The following is a 27,252-nucleotide window of genomic DNA, read 5'->3' as shown; positions in this document are numbered from 1 at the left end:
CACTAAGTGACAAGAGCAAAATCACAATCCCCAATATCATCCGCACTTAAAGGAAACCCTTCCAATCCCCCAACCACAAAGTGAAGGATATAGCGTCCACTTCCGAGTTTCTCTTGAGTTCCCTGGACAGTCCTTCAATCTTTTCACGAGCATGGGTAATGGATCCATAGGGGGCGATGTCATCTGGGATGTACATGCAACAATCCACTCCCACCATCTTACAGACTCCTCCCTTCTCAGCAAGGTTCATGTTCCAAAGCCATGCGGTTCTGGGAAGCATCTCCGATATAATTCACAAATCTTTGTTGATTACAATAAAAAAACAGTTACCCAACCAACATCTTTGCTCATAGCTCTCTGGGGAATAATGGACTCTAGACCTGCCCATATCTCATTGTGGGCCTTGTACTCATCTGGGACCCCCCTTGGTGCTCCCACTGTATCTATATAAACGTTGTCATCTAGGTGCTTCTCTCTCAGACCTCCAGAATCCTTTGGGATTCTCTACCTTTTCTTATGTGTCTGATCAACCTTATCCCTGGGGATCACGAGGAAGGAATGTACAAGTGTTACCACCGTACACTCACCTTCCCAGCCTCTAGGCCTGACCTGACTCTCCTATCCCCACAAATCCAGTACACATCAGACACTGCTAATACAGGGTTACCTGTGCTGTCAGTGTTAAAAAAGGTCATTGTCTTGTTGCACCAACCGTAGGTAAAGTCTCCTACCCTGGGGGCATCCTATAGTTACAGTGATAGTCATGGTTGGGGTGTCCCTAAGCTTACAGTCAGTCAGAAGAGACCAGCTAGCAAGAAGTAAGTTTGCAATAGAAAGCGTGGAAGCGTGCTGACTTCCCTCTAGCTTCAGACGTGGCACTGGTCAGCAGGACTTGGAAAGGACCGTCGTAGCGAGGCTCCAGACTCTCACTCTCACTCTCTCTCTCTGGTGTCTCTCTTTACCACCACGTAGTCTCCAGGTTTCAGGTTATGCGTCCTGAGGTCTCTGTCTGCATCTGAAAAAGGAATCAGAAACACTTTTGCGGACCTTTTCCAAGGCCTGGCTCAACTGTGTGGCACATTCCACCTGGTTTCCTGCCATCAGCTATAGGGTGTGTGGGAAGTAGGGGCTTAGTCTGGGTGCGCAGCCAAAAAGTACTTCAAAGGAGGACAATCCCATCTTTCTGTTGGGTGTGATCCTAACTGAATGGTGGGCAGCAGGAAAGCACTCACGCCATGGTTTCCCTGTTACTTCCATGGCCTCCCGGATCTCTAACTTAAGAGTGCTGTTTAGTCTTTCAATCCCACCACTAACTTGGGGATGCTAAGGGGTGTTCAGGGCCTGTTCGACACCCAGGAGGGACAAGGTTTCAGGTCTTTACCTGTCCAGTGAAGTGGGTTCTGCGACCGGACTCTATGGTTTCTGGAAGTCCAAACCTGCAGAAAAATCTCACTCACCAACTTCTTGGCTGCAGCTCTGGCAGTAGCCTTGGTCATGGGAGAAGCTTCTGGCCACCCTGGAAAGAGATCAATGCACACAAGCACGTACTCCTACGTACCACTTTTTGGTAGCTGGATAAAATCCATCTGCAGTCTCTGGAAGGGATACAGCAGCTTGGGTGTCACCTTCTGTGGGGTCTTTTCCACCTTACCCGGGTTGTGGCGGGCACAGACTATACAGGCTTTCACTAGTCTAGTGACAGGGGTAGTAATGCCGGGGCAAACCACTGGTGGTTTATGAGCACTAGCATGGCCATTTGGAATATGTGTGTGTGTCCGTGGGCTACTTGACTTACTGTCGGGTGCAGGGCTCTGGGCAGGCGTACCCTCTCTCCCAGCATCCAGGTCTCATCGGCATCTGGGCTCCAGCTTTCCTCCACTCTTCCTTCACTTCTGATGACACTCGGGCCACCAGGGACTGGAACACCTGTGGATCAAACTTTTAGCTCAGAAATCACAGCTGAGACTTCAGGACAGTCTCTGGGCTCCATCTGTGCAGCTGCCTTCGCCATCCCGTCAGCCACATACTTGCCCTTGGCTTGTGGAGTTACCAAATTGTGTGTGCTTTTAGTTTTACTATCCCCACCTCTTATGGAAGTAAGAGAGCATCCATGAGCTCTTTAACCAGCGTGCCATGCTTAGAGGGGGTCCCTGCAGAGGTGAGGAAATCTCTAGCCTTCCATAAGGGTTCATAGTCGTGTTTAGACCCCAGAACTATACCTTGAGTATAGACGTTCGCCCTTTTACCTTCCACCAGCTGTAGCGCTTCCCTGAGTGCCATCACTTCACCTCCTGCGCTGACCTGTGTGGAGGGAGTGGTTCTGCTTGTACTACCTCATGTGCGCCACTGACCACTGTATATCCAGTGTAGAACCGTCTATCTTCTCCTGCAGACCTGGAGCCATCTATGAGAAAAAACTCAACATCTGCGTTACTCACCCTTCTCTCCCCCCCTCTGAATCCTGGAAGACTGACGATAGAATGAAGGATTCAGAGCTGTGCACCTTATCAGTGTGTCCTGGGGCATCAGGAGTGCACACTGGAGTCTGAGCTGTCTGGCCTTTGCTCAGATGCTTGGGCTGTACTTGGGTGAGGACACTGTGCAAGGTATGTGGGGTTTGCACTGCATCTGAATGATCTAGGGTCTAGGATCAGCTCACTGGCCCTGGTGAGCAGATTGCTGGCTGCAGCTACTGACACATGAGGGGCCCCACACACGACTGAGTCGAACCGGGTCTAATTGTGGGCCACTGGGGAGGCCACCGCGTTCCTGGGCTAGGACACCTGTCTCCTAGATACTCAGTGCAAAATAAAACAAAAGGTCTGGTTCAGTGGCATGTGCCTAGGGCCGGGGCAGACAGGATTTGCCAGCTTAAGGCTATGGAATGCATCAACTGCCTCCTGACTAAGGGCAAAAGGGGAAGAGGCAATTCAGTCAGAAAGGGGCAGCATTGGGCTGGAGGCAGCAGACCTTATCCCAGGCCTGCAGGAGCTGGCCAGTCCTAGAATCATGTGAAGAGGCTTAGGGCCTCAGGGCAGGGGCACATTCTGGACTGCCAGCTTTCTTTCTCTGTCAGGTATCAGCCTGTGGCTGAGAAGCAGTGGCCTAGGAAGACCACCTTCTCCTGGTAGTACTGGAGTTTGTCTCTGGAAACTTTGTAACCCTTCTGGAACAGAAAACACATAAGGTCAATAAATGCATCCTGGCAAACAAAAACAGTAGGTCCTCCGCATACTGGAAAGGAGAACATCCAGTAAGGGGCAGTCTGTCAGTCTACTCCCTGTAGGGCCGTGGGGTACTGGCTGGGTGAGTTTTACCCCCCTTGTGGGAATCTACATCAGATATACTGGAATACTGAACTGGTAAAGGCAAATAGGTCCTGGCAATCTTTATGCAGGGGCACAGAGAGGAAAACATTTGCCAAATCAATAACCGTGAATAATATATCACCCTGGGGACTGCTGCCAGTTTGGGCTAGGGACCACTCATTGGCAGCTTGGAGGTCATAGACCATCCTACAGGTATCCAGCTGTTCTTTCTGGGTCTTTTCCTTGACCGGGAATGGGCTAAAATCATCATCGGACTAGCAGAGGAGAGTCACACATCAGTTTTACAATGAAAGGCACTAACTCTGTTTGGGGGGGCCGTTCAGAAGGGGGACTGTTCTCGCTGACATCCCTGTCCATTACCACCACCCCTTGTCCTGCCCTGTTGGGGGCGTCTCTGCCACTCACTATAGTAATGTCTCCTCCCCACCGTCGAAAACACGCCCACTTGGGTCGGTCGGTTGAGACTATTGGAAATGTTGTCAGTGTCACTTTGCCGTGCTCTGTGAAACTGGTCTCTGTTTCCCTCTGGCTTTCAGTCACAATCTTATCAATCCCTGTATACGCAAATCTGGTAGAGATGTCTCTAGTCCGTTAACACCTTTGGTAACAACCCACTACACTACACTGTCAGGTCATTCCCCATGTGTCCCAGAGCTGCAAACCGTTCCCATGGGACTCTTCCATTACCGTGTGCGTCTCCGCTTTATCTCATCCAGACATTTAGGATTCTCTTAACTATCTATAAACTTTTGGCCAGACTCCAACATTTCAACAAAATCCAGGTACACTTATGTTGGTTTTTAATCAAAAAGGAACAAAAGTCAGTCATAGGCTCTGTAATACAGTCGGGGGGCTCATTCTTGCTTAGTCTGTTCATGGGGGTACACAGGAGGACATCACATCATACTGTATCCCTGTTCCACAACAAAATAAATTCCTTCAAGTCTTTTCTTTAGATTGTCAGGGAGAAGTCTAAACGCAGCGATCTGCCCCCTTATGTAATCAACTTCAGCTTACTGTAGCGTCAAGGTCAGAACAGAACACAAAGTGATAACACAGCTCAGACAGAGCCCTAGATTTTTGGAGAACTTCAGCGTCAAGGCCATGTACATGTCTTCACAAAACAAAACGCAGCTCCAACAGCCCCCACCCTTCTGTTAACCCCTTAAACGCCAGAAAGCAGGTACCAGAGACATTGCAACATTTTTTATAGTAATTTTTCTCTAATTGTCGGGATCAATAAATTTTAATAATACTCAAATAAACAACATCCCTCACTCCAAGACCCCTAGCAGACGCCCGAAAAGATGAAAAAAAAAAACGTCTGGCAGGACGCCCCAAGCATGGTCAGATGTTGTCCTACAACAGCTTTTATGGCTGTTCAACAGCAATCAACTTTCAGGGACTTGAAGGGAATATAACTTAAAATGGCCGCCACTGAAAAATAAACTGACTTAAGATGGCCGCCACTGAAGAATGGTAGGGCGTGTCATCTTCTCTAACCACCATACAGGGGTGGAGTCTGGATTACAGGGGCCATTTTTCACTCCAAGGAAAATATAATTAAATCTCTTTTTCTCAAATTCTTTCCACATCAAAAACTTTTAAATGTCCCTTATCACCTGTCTATTTCTTAAACGGCACTCTGAAGGATCCCTGTCACTCTGTCCTGGTCCGTCAGTCAAAGTTAGAGGTTCTCAGAGTCTGTTTGCATGTTTACAAGTTGTACAATCATCAGATCCTCTAACACATCCCAAAACTCTCAAACCTTCATTATTACTTTTTAGTTCACCGCAAACCTGTTCCATTAAATCAAATTGCACTTTTCCAGCAGTCCTACTTAATTTATCCTACTTGACTCAACAACCTTCTCTCTACTTACATCAAGCCAATCTTCTGTCTACCTCATTTTTCCCTTCTTTGCACTGAACTATCGCTAGCGCACCAGTGGTTCCCTCTGGGAGGACGTCCTTTCTATTCCGAAACCGCAGCATAATTTGTCCGAGACCCTTACCGTGCAGCTGCTCACGCCTTGAGGGCTGACCTTCAAGCTCCCCGATCACCAGTTATAGAGACTTAGCTCACCGCGTGTCAGTTACAGAGGTTTATCAGAAGGTCTGACCTTCAAGCTCCCCGATCACCAGTTATAGAGACTTAGCTCACCGCGTGTCAGTTACAGAGGTTTATCAGAAGGTCTGACCTTCAAGCTCCCCGATCACCAGTTATAGAGACTTAGCTCACTGCGTGTCGGTTAGAGGTTTATCAGAAGGTCCCCGCTTAACGATCTCCCTTTTTCTCCTAATTCCTGTCAAATCCCCAGACACCCGTTCTTTACCCGTTCTCCTATTCTGGCGGCCTATGTTTGGCGGGCAAACATCCGTCCTTTTTCTCCTTATTCTGGCGGCCTATGTCTGGTGTGCAGACATCCGTCCTTTTTCTCCTAATTCTAACGGCCCATATGTCTGATCTTCACTGCGGCTTCGCTACACTCCTCTCTATATGAACTTCGAACGTCCTCCCCCTCCCTTTCTGTTCTGGCTCAGCAAAGCGCATACACACAGCAGCCAAGGCACTTCTCATACAGAGCTATATAACAATTCAGACCCCGATGCAGGACACCAGGTGGCTATACATATTTACCCTCCAATCCCAGCTCTCTACAGCCACAGGTATCACCACTCCCCGAGTCACAGGCAAGTCACAGGTTAACATATGTTATCTGAAACTTACCGTGATCGTGGGCTGATCAGACCCAGTCGGAAAGTGGTGACCCCGAGGCTGCAAACGGTGCTGGAACGAGGGGGCGCCCTGGTCATCCTGATTGCGAAATCTCAGCAGTGCCTCCAATGTTAGGGAGACATCCTCTTTTAGTGTGCGTTGGCTGCGTGTTTCTAATCAATAAGCATGCGTGCACATCATAAGAAATTAATTCAGACACATTTGCTGATTTAAATCTCACTCATGCGATCATGGCCATGGCAAATCTGCACTGCTAGAACTTTATTTGGTTTCACAAAACTATATAGAAATTATGGAAGAAGCAGAAGGGGCGGAGAATTCCCAGCTCATGTGGTCTCTTGATTGGAGAACTTCCCTGCTGTTGCTTATTGACGTCAGGATTGAAGTCTTGTTGACATACTTTAGCTTTAATTGTTTTCGTTATGATCACGATGCCGGCGCCATCTTATAATGAAGTCTCTGTTACAATGATTTTAGGAAAATAGAACAAGTAGAAATGACAGGATTTGATCTATCAGCAGGTTTACCTTAACACAGCTACCAATTACATTGGTGAAAGCTGATCATTTCAGTGGTCTAAAAAGAGCGCCAAGTCACTTTGCCACCATGTACAGATTCTTTTTTTACTGGTAATCAGACACGCTTACAATCTTGTGTCCAACCCTCAACATCTGTAGATGTCACACTGCGCATCGAATACTTTTAATCATCCTTTTAATTTCAGACGATTACAGCAATGTGCCCCATGTATTCCAGCCGCTTTGGATATGCACTGTCTAATGGTACAGTAGGGGTGTATGAAAGGATGTCACGGTACTGGAGGATAAAGGTATGTTTAGAAGTCTTTCAGGCACTAAGATAAAGATATTGTGTTTGTGAAAGACTTGTTCTCCCAACAAGGACTTTTAATTCTTATTACTGCATAATTAAGAAACCGCATAAGTTCTACGTAAAGTTGCTTCAAAATTCATGGTATATTCACTTAGAAGTCTGTTTGGTGTTAGATTCTCTTTCCCCTGTTTGGCTGTTTTTGTCATTACCTTGGGTAATTGGCAGCACGTTTCAATGTTACCGATGTGCGTGACTGTTGCACAATGATTTCCTTGGATGCCTCACAAAGCCATTGATTTCTATCAGTGTTTTCACATTGGCTTGTATTTTGCTGTTGTCCGTGGAAAAAATTATGAAACGTCCTTTTTTTTCACGGATGTGAATCACAGAAGGCAATAGAAGTCTATGGGTCCGCAAAATAAACTGATGAAACATCCGGTTTTTTTTCCACAAAGGAGGTGTGATGTTTTCAAAGCAATGTTAAACCTTCAGTTTTTTTGCAGACACAGAGACGATACGGAAAAAGAAAAAAGGAGACAAACGCAACTGTAGCTGATCACCAAGGCCAATGTAAAAGAGCCCTAAGACTTTCTGCAGCGCCCCTGTATGTTTATTTTGTTACCTATGCTTGTAGTTCTTTCAAATCGCAAGTATATGTCCCGACCATTATTAAATGACATCTACCATCGGTTAACTGGCAGATTTGTTTTAATAAAAAGTCGTCTTTTATTATAATTCTATATGCCGATGTGGGAATATAGAGTTATGAAAATTATGCTAATTACCCTTGGGCGCTCATGCTACATCACCAGAGCTCCTCAGAGAGCCTCGTATTTTAGTTTATGCAGTCCTCCTAGAGCACTAGAGGTCTTGCCCATCCCCTGCTCTATGCACTCAAGGTGGGGGGGGCAACCGCTAGTGCTATGGGGTGACGTAGTCTGAGCGCCCCAGGGCAATTAGCATAATTTTTATATCTCTATATTTCCACAATTGCAGCATATGTAGTTAGAATAAATGAAGTCTTTAGGAACATCAAACTTTTTAGAACACATACATGTCCTTCAAACTCATGTGTCTTGTATCCGCATGATAGGGGCTAAATGTCTGTTTGCTGAGGGTTCCACCGCTATGACCCCTTGTGATCAGCACAATAGGGGACCACAAGTCTTTGACCAGACTTTTGGGGCTGGTCATCCTGTAAATCATCTTGAAAGTTGTGGGTCCACCAGATCTAAGATGTGTCCTGCACGCTTCATCTCACAGCCATCAGATATTTATTACTTTTGTGTCTAGGAAATAAATGTATTTATTGATAAAACCTTTCATAACATTAATTTATTATTTGAATTTAAAAAATGAAAAAAATGTAGTAATTGAAAACTGACATTCAACCTCTCTATGGTATTAATATCTATAAATATTTATACCATAAATAACATGTGGACTTTCATCAACAGTCTAAAAACCTGGCAATGAGCATTCACGCCTTTGACCTCAACTCTGACGGGGTTTGTGAGTTGATCACAGGATGGTCCAATGGGAAGGTGAGTGACTCTTCATTTTCCCAGGGATGTATATGTTGGGAATTTGCACTGACTAGGGATTTTAGTTATAAAAGCAACCAGGGCCATTTATTTATTGTTAATGAACTTTCTCAAGTATATGTATAACTCTTAAGTTCCATCATCTGGTATTATTGAAAATGCCTAATAGGATCCACCCCCAGTGAACACCAAATCCCACTTTCTCCCTCTTCTGTTTGAATGAAGTAGTTCTGTATTCTTCATTTTCCTTCTATATATTAAAACAACACTGAAAGGTACGTTGGAGAAGTTTGCCTAAGACCCCATATCTCTGTGTCTATATCACAGAAGAGGAATTGGCCATAATATTCTAGAGAATTGTTTTATATATCTTGTAACCATGACATATGTTATAGGGTAGGGTATAAGGTACGATATATTGGCAAGTGAACACTCAAATTTAAACTTTATGTGTTAAGAGCAGCAACTTTTACAAGGGACGATTTGTGATACATGATTTGGGAAGAGCATCTATAGCATGACTAGGGCAACTGGAGATCCAAACCCAGTGTCATAGATGCCCAAGACCGACTGATGCATGGCAGGGGTGAATGTTAGTCAGTGTAGTCTAATCTCAACACTGACACTGCTGTACAACACTGCAAATATTGTACCAGTAGGTTTTGATGAACATGACATGACACATTTAGCTTTTTGACGAAGGACGAGTGTCTTGAGTTGTTCTCCAATTAAGTATTTTTGGATGCTTATAGAGGCCTTCAGTTGTGAACATAATTTGTCATCTGATTCCATTCTATATAACAGCAAAAATAATGCAGAAATATTACTACTGATGTTTTACAGGTGGATGCCCGCAGTGATCGCACAGGAGAAGTGATCTTTAAGGATAACTTTTCATCATCTATTGCTGGAGTGGTAGAAGGAGATTACCGCATGGATGGGAAAACCCAACTTATCTGCTGTTCCATAGATGGAGAAGGTGAACATATAATTGCATTTAGAGTAAAAGCATATTGTTTGTAAAAAAAATATTGCAGGACAGTTTAGGCAATCACACTTTACTGTGTGATTCCTAGTACAGGACCTAAGGGGGCAGTATATAACTGCAAGATTTCCTCTATTGGAGTACCTTCATCATTCCTAGGGCTGAGTCTAATGGGGCAGTACATGACTGCAGGGTTCTGTCTGTTTTGGACTACCTGCTAAATTGCTAGTGCAGGGCCTTGGGGGCAATACATGACTGCAGAAATCAGAGTACCTGGGAAATATGCAAATACATTTCCCAGGATGGGACAAGGAAAACCATTCCTAATGACATAATGTTGGGTTAAAGCCAAACCAATATATCTATTCCAGAAAGAACAGATACCCAATTTATCAGACTACCTTATGAGAGTACCTGTGTCAATCCTAATGCAGGGCCTAAGGGGACAGTACCTTATCACAGAATTCGGTGACTATCAGAGTACCTGTATCAGGCAATTCCCACTCAGTTCCTGCACTAAATAACACACTTGATCAGCTTTGCCTTGATTGTATCAGAAGCCGATACTGACCTAATGTATAATTTTGAAAGATGATATAATATTACATGCATTCTAAATCCTCTTATCTGTTTGCTAGACTTTATCCCTATATTATTCTTATCTTTGCAGAGCTGGTCAGGAAGGCAGGATAAATGTTATGTCAACATCCTTGTGGATTATAAAAGGATCAGTGAATGAGAGGGATCTGGAAATGATAGGTTTCTAACAATAGTTGGCAAGCTCCTAAAACAAACAAAATGTTAGAAAAACAAGTTCTTTTACTAAATCAACCAATTATCTAAAGACAATACTCTCTTGATGGTGTACCTGAAGCATGCAGTGTGCACAAGCTTCACCCCACGCATGTAGAGAAGTAGAACTTTTTAGCATCTGTTTTGGCCATGAAAGGGTTTATGTTTATGTCAAGAAGCTAGAATCCTATACAGACCTGGTCCAGATAATCCTTTATGTGCTAAATACAATAGCAGCACTAACCTCTCGCTTGTTCATGTTGTTTTGATTCCTCATTGAACTATTAGATTTGTATAGTGTCTGAGTCTCTGGTTGTGCATATTCACTGACAGTAAACTGAGATCTCAGCAGAAATTGAATCACAAAGTACCATATATACTCGATTACAAGGCGAGTTTTATAGCACACAAAATGTGCTGAAAAAAAACCTAACTCGACTTAAAAAAAATAATTATGTACTCCCTTTTCTGATACTCCCAGCAGGTCTTCCTCTTTCTTGCGATGCCACAGAGCCGGAGCATTGCAGGAAAGAAGAGGGCCTGCGGGAAGGGGCGTTGAAAAGGTGAGGACAGAGTTTTGTTTTTATAGGCTGGGCATACCTCGGGCATGGACTGCTGGCTATATACTAGGGGGCATGGGCTGCTGGCTATGTTCTAGGGGGCATGGGCTAGCTGGCTAAATACCATGAACAGGGGCTAGCTGGCTATGTATTGGGGGAAATTGGCCGGATGGCTATACAACGGGGACATATATACTGGGGAATGTGGTGGCTGCTATGTACTGGGGGTCAGGGGGCTGGTTAGCTACAGTATACACTATATGGCATGGGCTGGTTGGCTATATACTGGGGGCATGAGCAGGCTGGCTAGCCATATATTAGGGGACAGTGGGCTGGATATATCCTGGGGATAAGGGGACTGGCTAGCTATATATTGGGTGGAGGCTGTGACCAATACATTTCCCACCCTAGGCTTATACTCAAGTCAATAGGTTTTCCCAGTTTTTTTGTGTGAAAAGTAGGTACCTCGTCTTATAATCAGGATGGCATATACTCAAGTATATATACCGCAAATTAGATTGTTGCATATTTGTTTGTTGAAAAACATCCGCCATTTGGGGAACAAAGGCCACAAAAATTGTCGATGTAACACATTGTTTTTACCATGGTCTTTGGCAAAGCAGTAGTGTTAATGGTCATACACAGTTTATAAGATGGACCTCAATTTCCTGACTTTATAAGAAAATGTCCATGTCCTTTGAGATATGAAAAACATTTAGCATGGAAACCTAATGATTTGGTAAATGACTCAAAAGTTGTTTTTTTTTGTTTGCAGTCAGAGGCTACCTTTCTTCCAGTCAGGAAACTGCAGGGACCCTCATGGATACAAGTGTGGAGCAGGAACTTGTCCGAGAGCTCAGCCAGAAGAAACAGAACCTGTTGCTGGAACTGAAAAACTATCAAGAGAATTCAAAGGTTCTCCATAAAGTGTATATACAAGGTGTAACAAAAAGGTTGGGACGGTAGAATATCTCCCGAAGTACTCATCAAATCAAAAAACTAAAAATATTCCTCTGAAATATTTTTCAAAACTCTATCCAATGATACCAAAGGTTTTTCAATTTCGCCAAAAAATTGAAATGTTACAATTATATTGAGGGGTTATTTTGAGAAATACACATGCGATCCAAAATCTGAAAATAGATGTATGTTTTTAAAAGCTATCTGAACTTACCAGATTCTAGCACCTGATGTAGAGCATTCCATATTTGAAAACTTTGTAGGCAACAAAAATAATCTCCATCTTCAGAGGGGAGGAGACTTTAAGGGGTATTCCCACAAAGACAAGTCTCTTAAAGGGGTTATCCGGGTCTTAAAAATTACTAAGGGCCGGGCTGGGGAGGCCTATTTAAACATAATAAACATGTACTTGCCTCGTCCGGCGCCGCCGATGTCCCGCACCACGGCCGGTCTCCTCTGTGTGCCGGTTTGTATACAGGGGCGCACAGGGAGCTTCCGGCCGTCCGGAAGCTCCCATCCGACACCATCTCTCAGCGCTTACAACGCTGAGAGATAGGGATGGATGGGAGGAGCCGGCCACATGCGGCTTCTGTGCCCCTGTAAACAAACAGGGGCACGGATCGAAGGGACCGCGGCGCGGGACATCGGCGGCGCCAGAGGAGGTAAGTACTTGTTTATTATGTTTAACTAGCCCAGCCCGGCCATAAGAAATTTTTAAAACCCGGATAACCCCTTTAAATATACTCAGGATAACAAAATAACACATTCTCTAATTCAATGTTATCAACAAAAATACAGCATTTCACGGATATAATTCTATCCTGTCTCTATTAGTCATGGTGTACACAATTTCAGTTGCCCCTTGGCCTGACCCTGTATCTTCTGACTTTAGGGTCGGCAGCTATCTTGTCAGACGTGGTGTAGCTGAGGTCTTCTCTGCTCCCTGCACCCCACCCCTCCTCGCATTCCAAGACAGAGCTCACACTGATACACATACACTGACTTCCTGCCGGCAAAAAGCAGCAGCGAGAGGAGAGCTACAAGCTACAGGCAGATAAGTCTTTATCCGGGGAAGGATGCACAGCAGATCTGATAGTGTGAGAGCAGAGATGTAGCCTGTGTCATTGTGCATCTCATGGATCTCATCATCTCTGATCTCTCTTTCTAGGTGTCAGATACTAGTATAATGTTCAAAAGGTAAATGAAAGTGCATATAAACCTTGGACCCTGATAATCTAACCACATTGTCAGCAAACTGCATCTCACAGCACTACAGGGATCATGAAGCATCTGGTTAGAGAGTCCTCATCCACACTCTAAAATTTAAAAATGACCATCACTGAGTGATAGAAGCTAAAACAGTAAAAAAAAGGGATCAAAATTGTAAAGTAAAGGGTTTAATCTTAATTGTGTTAACATCACTAGGGGATTGAAATTTGAGAATTTTCTTTTGTGGGCAAAACCCCCTTTAGTTAATCAAGCTCTCTAATGTGTGAGAGGCAAGGAGACTGACATTAAACCAGCACCTAAAAAAAAAAGAACAGAAAACTACCACGTCCACATCTATGTTCCTGAGTTACGCCAAAATTAGATTCCTCCCACCTAACCCACGGGGTTGAAAATACAGGGTCATCTTTATTATCAATGGATAGATTTTTGAGAAATATTTGTCATCTATTTCTTTGGGTTTTTTTTTCTTTTTCAATCCAGTATGAATTTCTCTAGACATCCCCATTTTTAAACAATTTTTTACCCATTTTAATTTTCGGTGATCTCAGCGCCATCTGACAATGAAAATGACTTAAATCGTAGATTAAATCAAATTTTTCCTGGGGAATCCGAATCTGCAAAAAAAGGTGATTCCCATTTAATATTTTAAAGTTACCCCCCCCCCCAAACCAACCCTCAGGGAGTGAGGTTAGGAGGCCAAATTTGGTATAATGGTATAGAGTTTTAAAAATATTGGACACTTATAATTTTAGTTTTTCTATCCGAGATAATCCACCGTCCCGACCTTTTTCTTACATCCAGTTTATGTTGTGCAGTACACAGAACTATTGAAACGATTCTTCTTCATAGCAGGCAGAACTACGACCCCAGGTCAGCGAGCCGGATGGGCAGATGGGAGTAATTCCTGCAAATACCCAGCTGCAGACCGCTCTGTCAGTCACCCTGGGCTCAGAGACTCAAGCTGCGCATGTAGAGCTCAGCATTTCTACATCCAATGGTGAGAACGATGTGCATGTAACAGTGTAAGATATGAATTGGGGCTTGCCAGCAAAGTATAGTGTATGTAAGGCTCTTGTATATTTATTTTTGCAATGTTGGCTTTATAGCCATTTCTGTAAGCCAGAAATGTAAGCATGCTATGCTATACAACCCAGCAAATAAGAGGAAGGAAACCTGTTGGACCTATTAGTATATCCTTCTAATTGATTAAGAACTTCTATCCGGCTCCATTATACAGGAAGATAGCGAAGCACATCATAGTCTTTTCTATTGTCCTTTCACACCCAGCTTTCCCTGACCTTCTACATATCACATGAGCAGGAGTTGACCTGCAAGTAAGTTATAACTTTCCATTAGAGATTCATTTAACTAGTTCTTGACTGGACACATTTTTAGGTATTTTGGAACTTTGGGTTGTGAAAGATATAACATTTCATTAGTCTTGTTCATATAAAGCTTTATTCACAAATGGAAGCCATGATGCTGCTAGAACAGACTTTTTTTATTATATATTGGCGTCATATACTGTGTGGTCATTATATTTTCAGACACTATCATACGTGCAATACTAATCTTCGCTGAAGGAATATTTGAGGGAGAGAGCCATGTTGTACATCCTAGTGCCCAACATCTCACTGGTCGGATTCGAGTACCCATCAGCCCTCCTAAAGATGTCCCTGTGGATCTGCACATAAAAGCTTTTGTAGGTTACAAAAGCAGGTAAGATAATACAGAGGTTCTGGAAAAATTTGTTTAGCGTTTTAGAACACTATGAGTTGTTGGTATCAATATGTTTCTAAAATGAATATTTTCGCTCTTGAACAGTGTACAGTTCCATGTCTTTGAGCTTACAAGGCAGCTTCCTCGTTTTTCTATGTATGTGCTTAGTAACCCTGCCACAGCACCAGAGCCTGTAAGCCATGTCACCTTCACTATCAATGAGCGTGTCCAGAGGGTAAGTGTTGCATGTTGCACTTAAAATAGGTGTTTGGGTGCACTGAAAGAGGATGTCCATCAGGGTGAACCACATAACTAATAGTGACCTTAGTATAAGATCCTAAGATATCTATGTTTGTAAATACTTTCATTCCATGTTATTCCATGTTAACAATTTTGTAATATTGTAAGCGGTGATACTGAATAAGTGTTTTTTTTTATTTCAAAAATTAGGGTGTGGGGGCAATTTATATTGTCTGTAAGTCCCTCACATACAGACGACCCCTAGTTACATACAGATCTCTCTGCCCACTCTGACCTCTTATTGAAGCTCTCTGGAGGCTTTACATTAGTCACAGGCTGCAATGATCAGCTGTAAGGTGTCTGTAATGAATTTTGAAAATCACTGGCACCAAAAATGTTTGTCTGGACTATAAAATATACCAGTTCTGACTTGCATACAAATTTCATTAACGGCATCAGCATCCCAAGAACATATGGGATGCCTGATGGACAGAGCTGCTTACTCCTGTCCTGTGTACTTATATAAGGGAAAGCAGAGCAAACCATCCCTACTGTTTGATGACCTGAGTGACTTTTACAATACAAAGTGACAAACTCCACAATCACTTGACCTTAGACTTAGTGACCTAAAGACAGTGGGTTCACAGACCAGAGCAGTACAAGTTTATTTAGCACTGCATGACTTATGGGTACATTCCAGCAGAATGGGAGTTGTATATACGGGCACATTTATTTAGAAATTCAGAAAATGCACTAAAAGTGCTATTTCCATTTATAATGCTGCGTGTGGCGATTCACTAAGATTGTGAGCCAGAAATCATGAATCTGTCGCTTCTCTGCACTGGCCTGGCAGAGTTCACCATCTTTTTTGTAGTGCTCCTTTAACATAGGCCGTGCGACACAATTTTCAAGTTAAGTACGGTGCTCGCTCCGATCAGTCGGACCGACCAACAGCACGCCCCCTAATTCCGCACGGAGGCTAGCACAGCAGTGCCAATAGAGGGTCACATGCGACACAATACTGGCGCAGACATTTGTTAAACACCTGTGCAAGCCATTTTAGCCTAGAAGAAGGTGCACAGTCCAACAAAAGTGCGGGGCAGAGCCCTTAGTAAATGTTCCCCATAGTCTTCGTTTTAAACCTCCTTTTTTAGATCAAAGAGGGAACGCAGAGAGGGGCCATTTACTTTGCTCTCCTTGATACTCTTATTTCCAGTGCCAGTTGTTGGGTGACTGCTGCAGCCAATCGCAAGTGCAAGTCTGTAAGTGCACCAAGGAAATACTGGATTTCCCTAGTTTATCAACAGACTGTATTTTGGGTAAATCAGGGCCAACCCTGGAGCACTTGCAGGCTAATTTGAATATCCATAAAAAGATGATTATCTCTGCTTTGCTTCCTTGGCTTATGGTTACAGTGTTATGTATTTTGTTCTGTTAATGCACAATTTGGAGGCATTTTGGACCTAACAGAGTCCCTTTAACAGTGGCTCGAACCTTCCTGGAGTTTGTCAATGTGAATGTGTCATATAAACACTAAAGTTAACTTGAAAAGCTTTTTTTTCTTTGAAAAAGGTGGTTCTTTGGTTGAACCAAAACTTCCTGTTACCAGAAGACACCGAGGTACAGAGCGCTCCATTTCAGATTTGTTTTACCTCACTTCGTGATTCAGGAACTCTTCTCCTTAACATGAAGCCTAATGGAGAGGTGAATGTTGTTCCTTATGTCTCATCTACAGCTGTAATTGTCCTCTATTTTACTAACATGTTGTTCCATGCTGGCAGATCACATTAAGAACAGATGACATTGACCTTGCTGGAGATATAATTCAGTCCATGGCCTCCTTTCTGGCTATAGAAGACCTCCCAGTAGAGGCCAATTTCCCCAAATATTTTGATCATCTACGGAAAGTTCTCGTGCAGGTCAGTTTTTCTGTGAACTTTCCATGTCAAGTTAACTGAAGATGCGTGGAGCATGTGTATAGAAAAACTATTTGTCATTAGCTTTAATGTAAATTTAGTTGGGGAGTTTAGTAGGGAACTGCATGCAAATATAAAGAGATGTGCTTTGTGTCCAGTTTATATTTTTAAAATTTTAAACTTTTTTTATACAATAGGAAAACATACCTGTATATAAATTCCTAATATACAAGTATTGAAAATTCATGGAGCCCATTCATCTTGCTTAGTGCACTTATGTTAGGCCTAAACATGGCATCAGTCATTATATAGCCACCATAATACTAAATTGAAGATAGATAAGATAAAGTAGCAGAACAGACATGATAACCTGCTGAAGTTGTAACAGTGTATATCATATGCTCATCTCTAAAAAATACTGTATCATAAGGCAATATACTTCATCCTATATTTCCAGGTAGATGACTCTCACTCTGTACATCAGAAGCTTACTGCAGACATGGCAGATCAATCTAACCTAATCCGCAGCATGTTAGTGCAGGCGGAGGACGCCCGCCTCATGAGAGACATGTAAGTATTTTTTTTCCTTTCATCTGGTGTGTAGCCTTTAGTAAACTGTTACTGGGAGTAAAACTCTAAAAGTTCTCATAGTATGAGTTGTTTGTAAGCGACATACTGGATCAGTCCTTCTCACTGTTAAAACCTTTGAATGTGCTAGAGAGCAACTTTAATATCTTTCCCTGCCCAGGAACTACAGCAGACTATGTAATTCGAAGAACCAAGTTAAAGTTGAAGCCAAAACGTTATCCAAAGCCGGGCCATGCCATTAAGCAGTGCTTGCACCTCACCTACTCGCAAGACGGAGCTAGGTGCAGACTATTCTGACTGTCTGAAGTACTGCAAGACAAAGGATGGAACCATCTTTTTCCAAATCTTTCCTTCCTTTGCAGCTCTTTCCTTTCTTCCAGCTGTTTCCAAGTACTCTTGATATCGGTATAGGTCATTAATAGTTTTGGCCCAGAAAACCCCTTTAATTGTGTTCTGTGACCAGGGCTGGATTATAGGGGGGGCCCACCACTTTGCCCTTAACTGGGCCCCCACCAAATGTGGGCGATTGTATTTGGGTCCGGGCTGTGTCCTGCAGATGTGCTCCGACTTCATTCTATGGCAGAGCGAGGGAACTATAAGTTCTCTGCTCTGCCATAGACGATCGTCGGAGGTATACAAAGATGGTGGCTCCCTGCTGCTGGTGGCGCGGTGTGTCCAAAACTTCATAAGAAGGAGTGATGCACAAAAATGACGAATATGAAAATGTATTAAATCATGAAGTACATACAATACAACAACGCAAACTATAAAAACCTTTAAAAAGGTGCACACCCATAAGCACCTAGAGGGGGACAAAGAAGGGTACAAGGCAATGTCCCACATGTAAACTCCCCATTCCCTGCCACAATGAATTATTATGATATTGTAACAAATCCTAGCCAAACCATCAAATCAACAGCAAGAAAAATGTTCAGAACAACAGAGCCCTCCAGTGTAGCCAATATGCATATGTGATCAACCATGTAATAACACAATGAGAGATGATGTAAATAGATGTATAAAAAATATATACTCAATTGAAAATAGATGGATGGCAAGCAGAAAGATGCTGGGTAGGGGGAGGCAGACCCCTCTTGTTTTGTCACTGCCTCATGGGTAAATGACTTCCTGGTGCGGTGTGTGACATCAAAGCGCCGTGATGTCCGGCGCTGCCATCTTGGTATACCTCCGACTGACACCGCGAGGGAAGATGAGGACGTCGCGCATCGGAGATACGTGAGTACAATTTTATTGTTTTACCTAGGACTGTATATAGTTAGTTATTATAGGGGGGGTTGTATATAGTTAGTTATAGGGGACTGTATATAGTTATTATGTGGGTGTATACAGTTATTATAGGGGGCTATATATAGTGGTTGCTGTGGGAGCTGTATATAGTGATTGGGGGGCTGTATACAGAGACTGCTGGGGGGCTGTATACTGTTATTTCTGGTGGGGCGGTATATAGTGATTTCTGGGGGAGCTGTGTACAGCGATTACTGGGAGCTGTATATAGTGATTACTGGGCGCTGGGCGTACATAGCGATTGCTGTTCCCTGTCTGGACTACATTCAGTGGGGGCACTTTTTGCGCCCAGGAGCCCCCACCAACCTTAATCCGGCCCTGCCTGTGACCACTGGAGCATCATCATTCATTGAATCAGGCCGTGCTTTTGCTGTGTAGTCTTGGAATAGAAAATACAGCAGAGACAGCAATGAAGCTCAGCAGCGCTATTTTGAACAGATCTCGTGAATTATAAAGGATTTGTTTTAATTCCCAGTCAATCCTTACAAGGTTGGCTTCCTGGCCTAAACAAATACATTGGGGCCCTAGACACACACCATCTTAGTCATTTATAGTGTTGTAAGTCACTGCCTCACCTCAGGACTGTTGCCTCACAGTGTAATCATAGATTAATATGGTTCAGCATATAAAGACAAAAAGTTGTCTGCTAAACTTTAAGGGCGCTAACCACCGGTATTGAGAGTCAGCAGAAGTGATCCACTGACATAATTCCAATGTAGTCAAGTTCGATTAAAATAATACATTTATTGTCATTTACTAAGTTTTCCCGACGTGTTACCAGAATATTTCCGATTTGCGGCGATTGTACCTGAATTGCCCCGGGATTTTGGCGCACGCGATCGGATTGTGGCGCATCAGCGCTGCCATGCACGTGACGGAAATCGGGGGCGTGGCCGAACGAAAACCCGACGGATTCGGAAAAACCCCCGCATTTAAGAAAAAAAAATGTGTCGCGAAAATTACACTTACCTTCACCAGGTATAGGCCGGTGAATTTCAGGGCATTCCAGCGCGCCTCCGGGGAACTTCAGCGCAGCAGCGCCACCTGGTGGACTGCGGAGGAACTACCTTAGTGAATCCCGGCCGGACCCGAATCCACCGCAGAGAAAGTAAATCTGCCCCATAGTGTTAAAAGACATAAAACCAAACAAAGTATGGCATATAAAATCCTGACAATCTCTGTATACAGAGCCCAGCAGTGCGCTGAACAGGAGTACAAAGAGAGGAGAGTGTAAGTGGTTTGTTGCTTTTACAGCCCCTATATCCCTATTTTAATTTTTATTATTCCTAGTCAACACCTTGAAACTGGCCTAAAACTGTTTGAAACCGTTATGCCTTTTTGAAGACCACTAAAATCTTCTTTTGATCATACAGGAAGAACATGAAAAAACGTTACACTGAACTCTATGACCTAAATAAGGACCTCATCAATCGCTATAAAATTCGTTGTAACAACCATACAGAATTACTGAACAATCTCAAATGTGTAAATCAGGCGATTCAGCGAGCCGGACGTTTGCGAGGTATGTGGGTGGTAACTGGAAAAGTAAAGCTTTATGTTGGGCAATCTTGAAAGGGATCTATTTACATAGTTTTAATATTTAGTTGTCATCTTTCTAATGTGCTCTGAGAAGGTTAGTGTCCAGCAGCCTCTCATACCACTATGGGAACCTGTCATGAGGATTTTGGCCCAAAAGCCATTAGTAATTTGTCATCCAGGAAATAGAATATTACTGTGCTGGATAACTCGTTTGTGACGGCTTGTGAGTGAAAGTCCTCATGATAGCACATGAATGCAACCTAGTTTCAAATATAATGCAAGGTAGGTACCAGAACGTGTTTGTAACAGCTTAACCACATATACAATTTTGAGCTGAGGGTAGCATTGTCTGCTTGTCTCAGTGGTAAAAAAAACCCTTTTATTTCTTGTATCATTGTATCAAAGGCTTGAAGGTGGGCAAAAGCAAAAGATTTTAAATGATGTGTTAAGCAAGTTTTAGCTTAATGTCTGTAGGAAGAAAACCCTCTTCTTTGACTAAGTAGCTATGCTAGGATAGGTGATGGATGTGTGATCCCTGGCAGGTGGCTGGCTGTGTATGGCTTTACCAATTTACTTTACCAGTGTGCTGTACACACTGAACACTCCATATGGCTTTTACTAAGAAAAAAAAAAAACAAAGTTGCCAGACATTATGATTATCACTTAAGCACATTCCCACAACTATTTTTTTTTTTCTAGTTGGCAAACCTAAAGCTCAGGTGATCACTGCTTGCCGGGACGCAATCCGGAGCAATAACATCAATGCCTTGTTCAGAATCATGCGTGTGGGAGCTACTCCATCCTAGCCAAGCCTCTTAGGACTTGAGACGGCTGTGATACAGTAGACATGAAAACCAAAGGACTGTGAGCGGTCTATTTACAAGCTTTTAATTCTGACATATGAAGCCTTGCTGAAGGATTACAGGATTACTTGGGAGTATCTGTTTCCTTCAGGCAGTAGAAGATGAATAGGATGGAGTCAGGATCCTGGATAAAGGAAGGTTCTTGTGTTATTTGTGTTTTGTGGATTGTTCTAATTAAAGAAGCATTCTAGAATGTGTTATATCTAATGCAGGCCAAGAGGGGCAGTGATTGACAGGTCTTTATTGTTTGTTGAATGCATGCACTGGCCCTTATGGCCCTGCACTAAGTATAACTTTTTTTCAACACTGCTCATTTAAAGGGAGCCTGTCAGGAAATGTCAGACACTGGTCCTCAGCATTTTCTCGTGGACTAGTGGGTTATTGTCCCTTGTATGCTAAGATGATTTGCCCAGTGCCTGCACATTTCTTCAGTACAGGACACATTGCTGAACATTGGGCCCATGTGCAGAGGATCCAAAATGTACTGCTTCATTGAATATAACACAATCTGTAAGTATTACTGGGGCAGACACGCTGTTGGTTTAGTGCCCACATTTGCCATATAGGTTCCCTTTACATGGCTACATCTGTGCACTAGACAATCATTCATCGGGGTTCTACAGAACTTTAGTGGATACTATATTTATTTTTTGGAATATTTATAGCTTTTTTTTTATAGTTCTATATTGTGCATTAAAACTTTTTAGATACTTGTATTTGCTTCATTTTTCTTTTGATCAGAGAACCCAGCAACTTAAGGAAGATTAAAACTACTTGTAAAGACATATTCCAGTTTATAGATATAATTCCTGTTCCCTTCAGGAGCTTCCCTTTAATTTTACCGAAATAATATAAAAGATGAACAGGAGATAAGAGATCATCAGTTTATTTGCAAAAACACTAAGAATGAACAGGGAAGGTGCTGAATTAATTTCCACAGTATTCAGAACCTGTCCCCAACACGTCCAAACTGCACTACCGAAATGATTAACTTAATGTTTTAATGACTGGTAAATGTTAAAATGTGCTTTTGTCATCAGTACAATATTAGTCTGCAGTTTTGACCTTGGAAGGTGAAAGCCAATGTTAGGTATTGGTCTTGGATATCTTTGTAACCATTCATTTATGTATGTTGTTAGCAGGACTTTGAAAAATGTTTTTCAATGCCAGGATTGTAGCTGGACTTGGATCACTGATCACAGTGCTGCGTTCTTAGATCCCTACATTCCACTGTTTCACTGTTCTTACCCAGAGGACAGGGACTGTGCTGTGTTCTCATGCAGGACTGCCACCCATGTTTCCAAGTCCGGCTACAATCCTGAAATATAAATGCATTTTTCACAGTCCTGCTGCAGAAACACCACACACAAAGGTATGGTTACATAGCATCTACCATATGCCATCTGCACCTTTCTAGGGTCAGAACGACAGAGACTCTCTTGTTAAAGTCTGGTTCCGGTATCTTTACCGATATTCCTAGGACAGATACAACCAAAGATGAAGTTGTGCAATGGTCGGGCTTCCATAGCTAGACACAGAAACATTACATGCTTTTGGCATTACAACACAAAAACTGTTGGAGAGATTGTACAAACGATGCAGTGATGCTGTAGTATGTTCCTGTACAATCATTTTACATTTCATTTGCACATTTTTGTTGCTCCTGAGACACTCTCCATACAAAATTTGTCACATTTTCGGCAGCATTATAACCCAGTTACAGAGGTGTAATTCTTCATTTTGCCCTGAGACTCGAAGTTGCACACAATGTCCTTGTACAGGACGGGGAGTGCAGAGGTACGGCACACAATGTCCTTGTACAGGACGGGGAGTGCAGCGGTACGGCACACAGTGTCCTTGTGCCAGATGGGGAGTGCAGAGGTACGGCACACAATGTCCTTGTACAGGACGGGGAGTGCAGCGGTACGGCACACAGTGTCCTTGTGCCGGACGGGGAGTGCAGAGGAATGGCACACAATGTCCTTGTACAGGACGGGGAGTGCAGAGGTACGGCACACAATGTCCTTGTACAGGACGGGGAGTGCAAAGGTACGGCATACAGTGTCCTTGTGCCGGAGGGGGAGTGCAGAGGTCCGGCACACAATGTCCTTGTACAGGACGGGGAGTGCAGAGGTACGGCACACAATGTCCTTGTGCCGGACGGGGAGTGCAGAGGTACGGCACACAGTGTCCTTGTGCCGGACGGGGAGTGCAGAGGTACGGCACACAGTGTCCTTGTGCCGGACGGGGAGTGCAGAGGTACGGCACACAATGTCCTTGTACAGGACGGGGAGTGCAGCGGTACGGCACACAGTGTCCTTGTGCCGGACGGGGAGTGCAGAGGTACGGCACACAATGTCCTTGTACAGGACGGGGAGTGCAGCGGTACGGCACACAGTGTCCTTGTGCCGGACGGGGAGTGCAGAGGTACGGCACACAATGTCCTTGTACAGGACGGGGAGTGCAGCGGTACGGCACACAGTGTCCTTGTGCCGGACGGGGAGTGCAGAGGTACGGCACACAATGTCCTTGTACAGGACGGGGAGTGCAGAGGTACGGCACACACTGTCCTTGTACAGGACGGGGAGTGCAAAGGTACGGCATACAGTGTCCTTGTGCCGGAGGGGGAGTGCAGAGGTCCGGCACACAATGTCCTTGTACAGGACGGGGAGTGCAGAGGTCCGGCACACAATGTCCTTGTACAGGACGGGAAGTGCAGAGGTACGGCACACAATGTCCTTGTACAGGACGGGGAGTGCAGAGGTACGGCACACAATGTCCTTGTACAGGACAGGGAGTGCAGCGGTACGGCACACAGTGTCCTTGTGCCGGACGGGGAGTGCAGAGGTACGGCACACAATGTCCTTGTACCGGACGGGGAGTCCAGAGATACGGCACACAATGTCCTTGTACCGGACGGGGAGTCCAGAGATACGGCACACAATGTCCTTGTACAGGACGGGGAGTGCAGAGGTACGGCACACAATGTCCTTGTACAGGACGGGGAGTGCAGAGGTCCGGCACACAATGTCCTTGTACAGGACGGGAAGTGCAGAGGTACGGCACACAATGTCCTTGTACAGGACGGGAAGTGCAGCGGTACGGCACACAATGTCCTTGTACAGGACAGGGAGTGCAGCGGTACGGCACACAGTGTCCTTGTGCCGGACGGGGAGTGCAGAGGTACGGCACACAATGTCCTTGTACCGGACGGGGAGTCCAGAGATACGGCACACAATGTCCTTGTACAGGACGGGGAGTGCAGAGGTACGGCACACAATGTCCTTGTACAGGACGGGGAGTCCAGAGATACGGCACACAATGTCCTTGTACAGGACGGGGAGTGCAGAGGTACGGCACACAATGTCCTTGTACAGGACGGGGAGTGCAGAGGTACGGCACACAATGTCCTTGTACAGGACGGGGAGTGCAGAGGTCCGGCACACAATGTCCTTGTACAGGACGGGAAGTGCAGAGGTACGGCACACAATGTCCTTGTACCGGACGGGGAGTCCAGAGATACGGCACACAATGTCCTTGTACAGGACGGGGAGTGCAGAGGTACGGCACACAATGTCCTTGTGCCGGACGGGGAGTGCAGAGGTACGGCACACAATGTCCTTGTACAGGACAGGGAGTGCAGCGGTACGGCACACAGTGTCCTTGTGCCGGACGGGGAGTGCAGAGGTACGGCACACAATGTCCTTGTACCGGACGGGGAGTCCAGAGATACGGCACACAATGTCCTTGTACAGGACGGGGAGTGCAGAGGTACGGCACACAATGTCCTTGTACAGGACGGGGAGTCCAGAGATACGGCACACAATGTCCTTGTACAGGACGGGGAGTGCAGAGGTACGGCACACAATGTCCTTGTACAGGACGGGGAGTGCAGAGGTACGGCACACAATGTCCTTGTACAGGACGGGGAGTGCAGAGGTCCGGCACACAATGTCCTTGTACAGGACGGGAAGTGCAGAGGTACGGCACACAATGTCCTTGTACCGGACGGGGAGTCCAGAGATACGGCACACAATGTCCTTGTACAGGACGGGGAGTGCAGAGGTACGGCACACAATGTCCTTGTACAGGACGGGGAGTGCAGAGGTACGGCACACAATGTCCTTGTACAGGACGGGGCCTAAACTTAGATTAAAAAAAAAAAAATTGCTCAGGCCACAAGACAGTACATAAAGGCAACACATTAACATAAGGTAATTATGTGAACCCTTTGCCCCAAAAAGCTGTAATTTATTAAAATAATCCATTGTTAGTCCGACAGTGGGGAAATTCAGAGTCACGGTAGAACAATAATATTACGGATAAATGAACAAAAAGAACAATGGGACAAAAAGAAGACAGAGCAATGATCGGCAGTTTGGTAGATATGTGATCAGTCTGTGGATGGGACCTGCAGGGACTGGTTAGGTGCTGAGCACAGGTTACCTCTGTACTTCTTGTTTGTTGAGCAGCCTGATCACATCAGGGAGGAATGATTTACGATAACGTTCCCTCTCACATTTGGGGTGAAGCAATAGGTCACTGAAGGTGCCTTAAACAGTGTCCTCCTGTCAGTTACCACCTGCACTGTGGAAAAAGACCCCTAGGTCAGAGCTGGCTTTCCTATCAGTTTGTCCAGTTTGCTCTTATACTTAGCAGAGATGCTGCTTCCCCAACAGACTACACCAAAGAAGATGGCAGATGCCACTACAGCATTGAAGAAGGTCTTAAGAAGTGCCTCCTACACTCCGAATGCTCTCCGAATGCTCTCAGACTCCTCAGCAGGTAGAGCCTGCTCTGACCCTTCCTATGAAGTGCATTTATGTTCTCTGCCCACTCAGTTTATTGTTAAGGAGGAGACCCAAGTACTTCACTGCCTTGATGTCCAATGAAGGAGGACTGTGCTTACGGAAGTCCACCACCAGCTCCTTGGTCTTCCCAGCATTAATCCTAAGGTGGTTTTGCTGGCACCAGACCACAAATTTCTGGATCAGTTCTTTGTACTCCGTCGTTCTCGCCCGTAATGAGGCCTGCTAAAGCAGAGTCATCAGAGAACTTCTGGAGGTAGTTTGCTGTGTACAATGTGAATAGGAAGGGAGCCAGAACTGTACCTCGAGTTGCACCAGTACAGTGTCTGACACACAGTCCTGGGCTCTCACATACTGAGGTCGGTTTGTGAGGTAGTCTAGGATCCAACTAAAGAGATGGTGGTCCACTCCAGCCAGATCCAGTTTGTCCCTTAGTAACCCTGGCTGTATGGTATTGAAAGCACTGAAGAAATCAAAGAACATTATTCTCAGTGTTCCCCGGTTTCTCCATGTGAGAGAGTTTGATGTAGAAGGTGGACGATGGCATCACCTACACCAATGCCAGTACATTAGTGGGTGGAAGTATGAGAGATCTCACGGGCTGAGCCCTCTTTGTGCAGACCGAGTGTTTAATGCATATTAATATTGAAGCACACACCAATGGCTAACACCTGCTATTGAAACTTAATTTAAAAAATTATTATTCCTGTCTGTGAACAGAAGAATGAGCCCAAATTGTCATGTTTTGCCATTGTGCAGCAGACAGACAAAAAGTGTATTAAAAAAAAAAAAAATTGTCAAAAAGTTACATTTCCCCAATATGGCGGAAATTAACATTTTGGCTCATTCCGAAAAAAAAAATGACACTTTACACAGCTCTGTACACCATAGTATGAAAAAGTTATTGGTGTCAGAATATGGCAAAATGTTGAAGAATAGATTTTAAAAAACTTTGTATAAAAACCTATTGAAACCTTATAAAATCCATGTTTGAGTATGAAAAACCTTTCTCAGGAGTTCTTGTCTGGCCCCTAAGCAATTTTATTATATTGATTTAACAATTTTTAATAAAGTATATGAATTTGTATTACTTATGGCATTTCTCTCACTTTGCACAATTTGGTTACCTGTATAAGGCACATATACACTTTATTAGAACAGTAGGAATAACTGCTGTAGCATTCTTGTATGTATCACTTAGAAAAAGGGCCCAATTCTTCTCTTCTGCAAAACTGTCACATTAGAAGTTTACTGGCAATGGACCCTGCCAGCAGCACAAGGGAAAATGCCAAGCATAACTTTGT

General features: G+C 44.2%; 1 protein-coding gene across 4 annotated transcripts in view; it reads left to right on the top strand.

The window, feature by feature from the left end:
• The window catches only part of BBS2 (Bardet-Biedl syndrome 2), a 40,637-nt gene extending 18,781 nt beyond the window's left edge, over positions 1 to 21,856 (top strand). For 3 of the 4 annotated variants that reach the window (XM_072117618.1, XM_072117617.1, XM_072117616.1), the window contains exons 7-18: positions 6,793 to 6,897; positions 8,357 to 8,443; positions 9,287 to 9,422; positions 11,556 to 11,695; positions 13,820 to 13,967; positions 14,518 to 14,689; positions 14,795 to 14,924; positions 16,502 to 16,633; positions 16,711 to 16,848; positions 17,303 to 17,415; positions 20,112 to 20,260; positions 20,977 to 21,856. In XM_072117618.1, the coding sequence (XP_071973719.1) occupies positions 6,793 to 6,897; positions 8,357 to 8,443; positions 9,287 to 9,422; positions 11,556 to 11,695; positions 13,820 to 13,967; positions 14,518 to 14,689; positions 14,795 to 14,924; positions 16,502 to 16,633; positions 16,711 to 16,848; positions 17,303 to 17,415; positions 20,112 to 20,260; positions 20,977 to 21,083 (1,557 nt within the window). In that variant the 3' untranslated portion in view covers positions 21,084 to 21,856. The remainder of the gene's footprint in view (positions 1 to 6,792; positions 6,898 to 8,356; positions 8,444 to 9,286; positions 9,423 to 11,555; positions 11,696 to 13,819; positions 13,968 to 14,517; positions 14,690 to 14,794; positions 14,925 to 16,501; positions 16,634 to 16,710; positions 16,849 to 17,302; positions 17,416 to 20,111; positions 20,261 to 20,976) is intronic. The other variant, XM_072117614.1, reaches the window with a different exon arrangement.
• Positions 21,857 to 27,252: the final 5,396 nt, after the last annotated feature.

The sequence above is a fragment of the Engystomops pustulosus genome, chromosome 7, assembly GCF_040894005.1.
Source record: "Engystomops pustulosus chromosome 7, aEngPut4.maternal, whole genome shotgun sequence".
In the NCBI taxonomy this organism is placed as follows: domain Eukaryota; kingdom Metazoa; phylum Chordata; class Amphibia; order Anura; family Leptodactylidae; genus Engystomops; species Engystomops pustulosus.
This window is presented reverse-complemented; position numbering and strand designations above follow the sequence as displayed.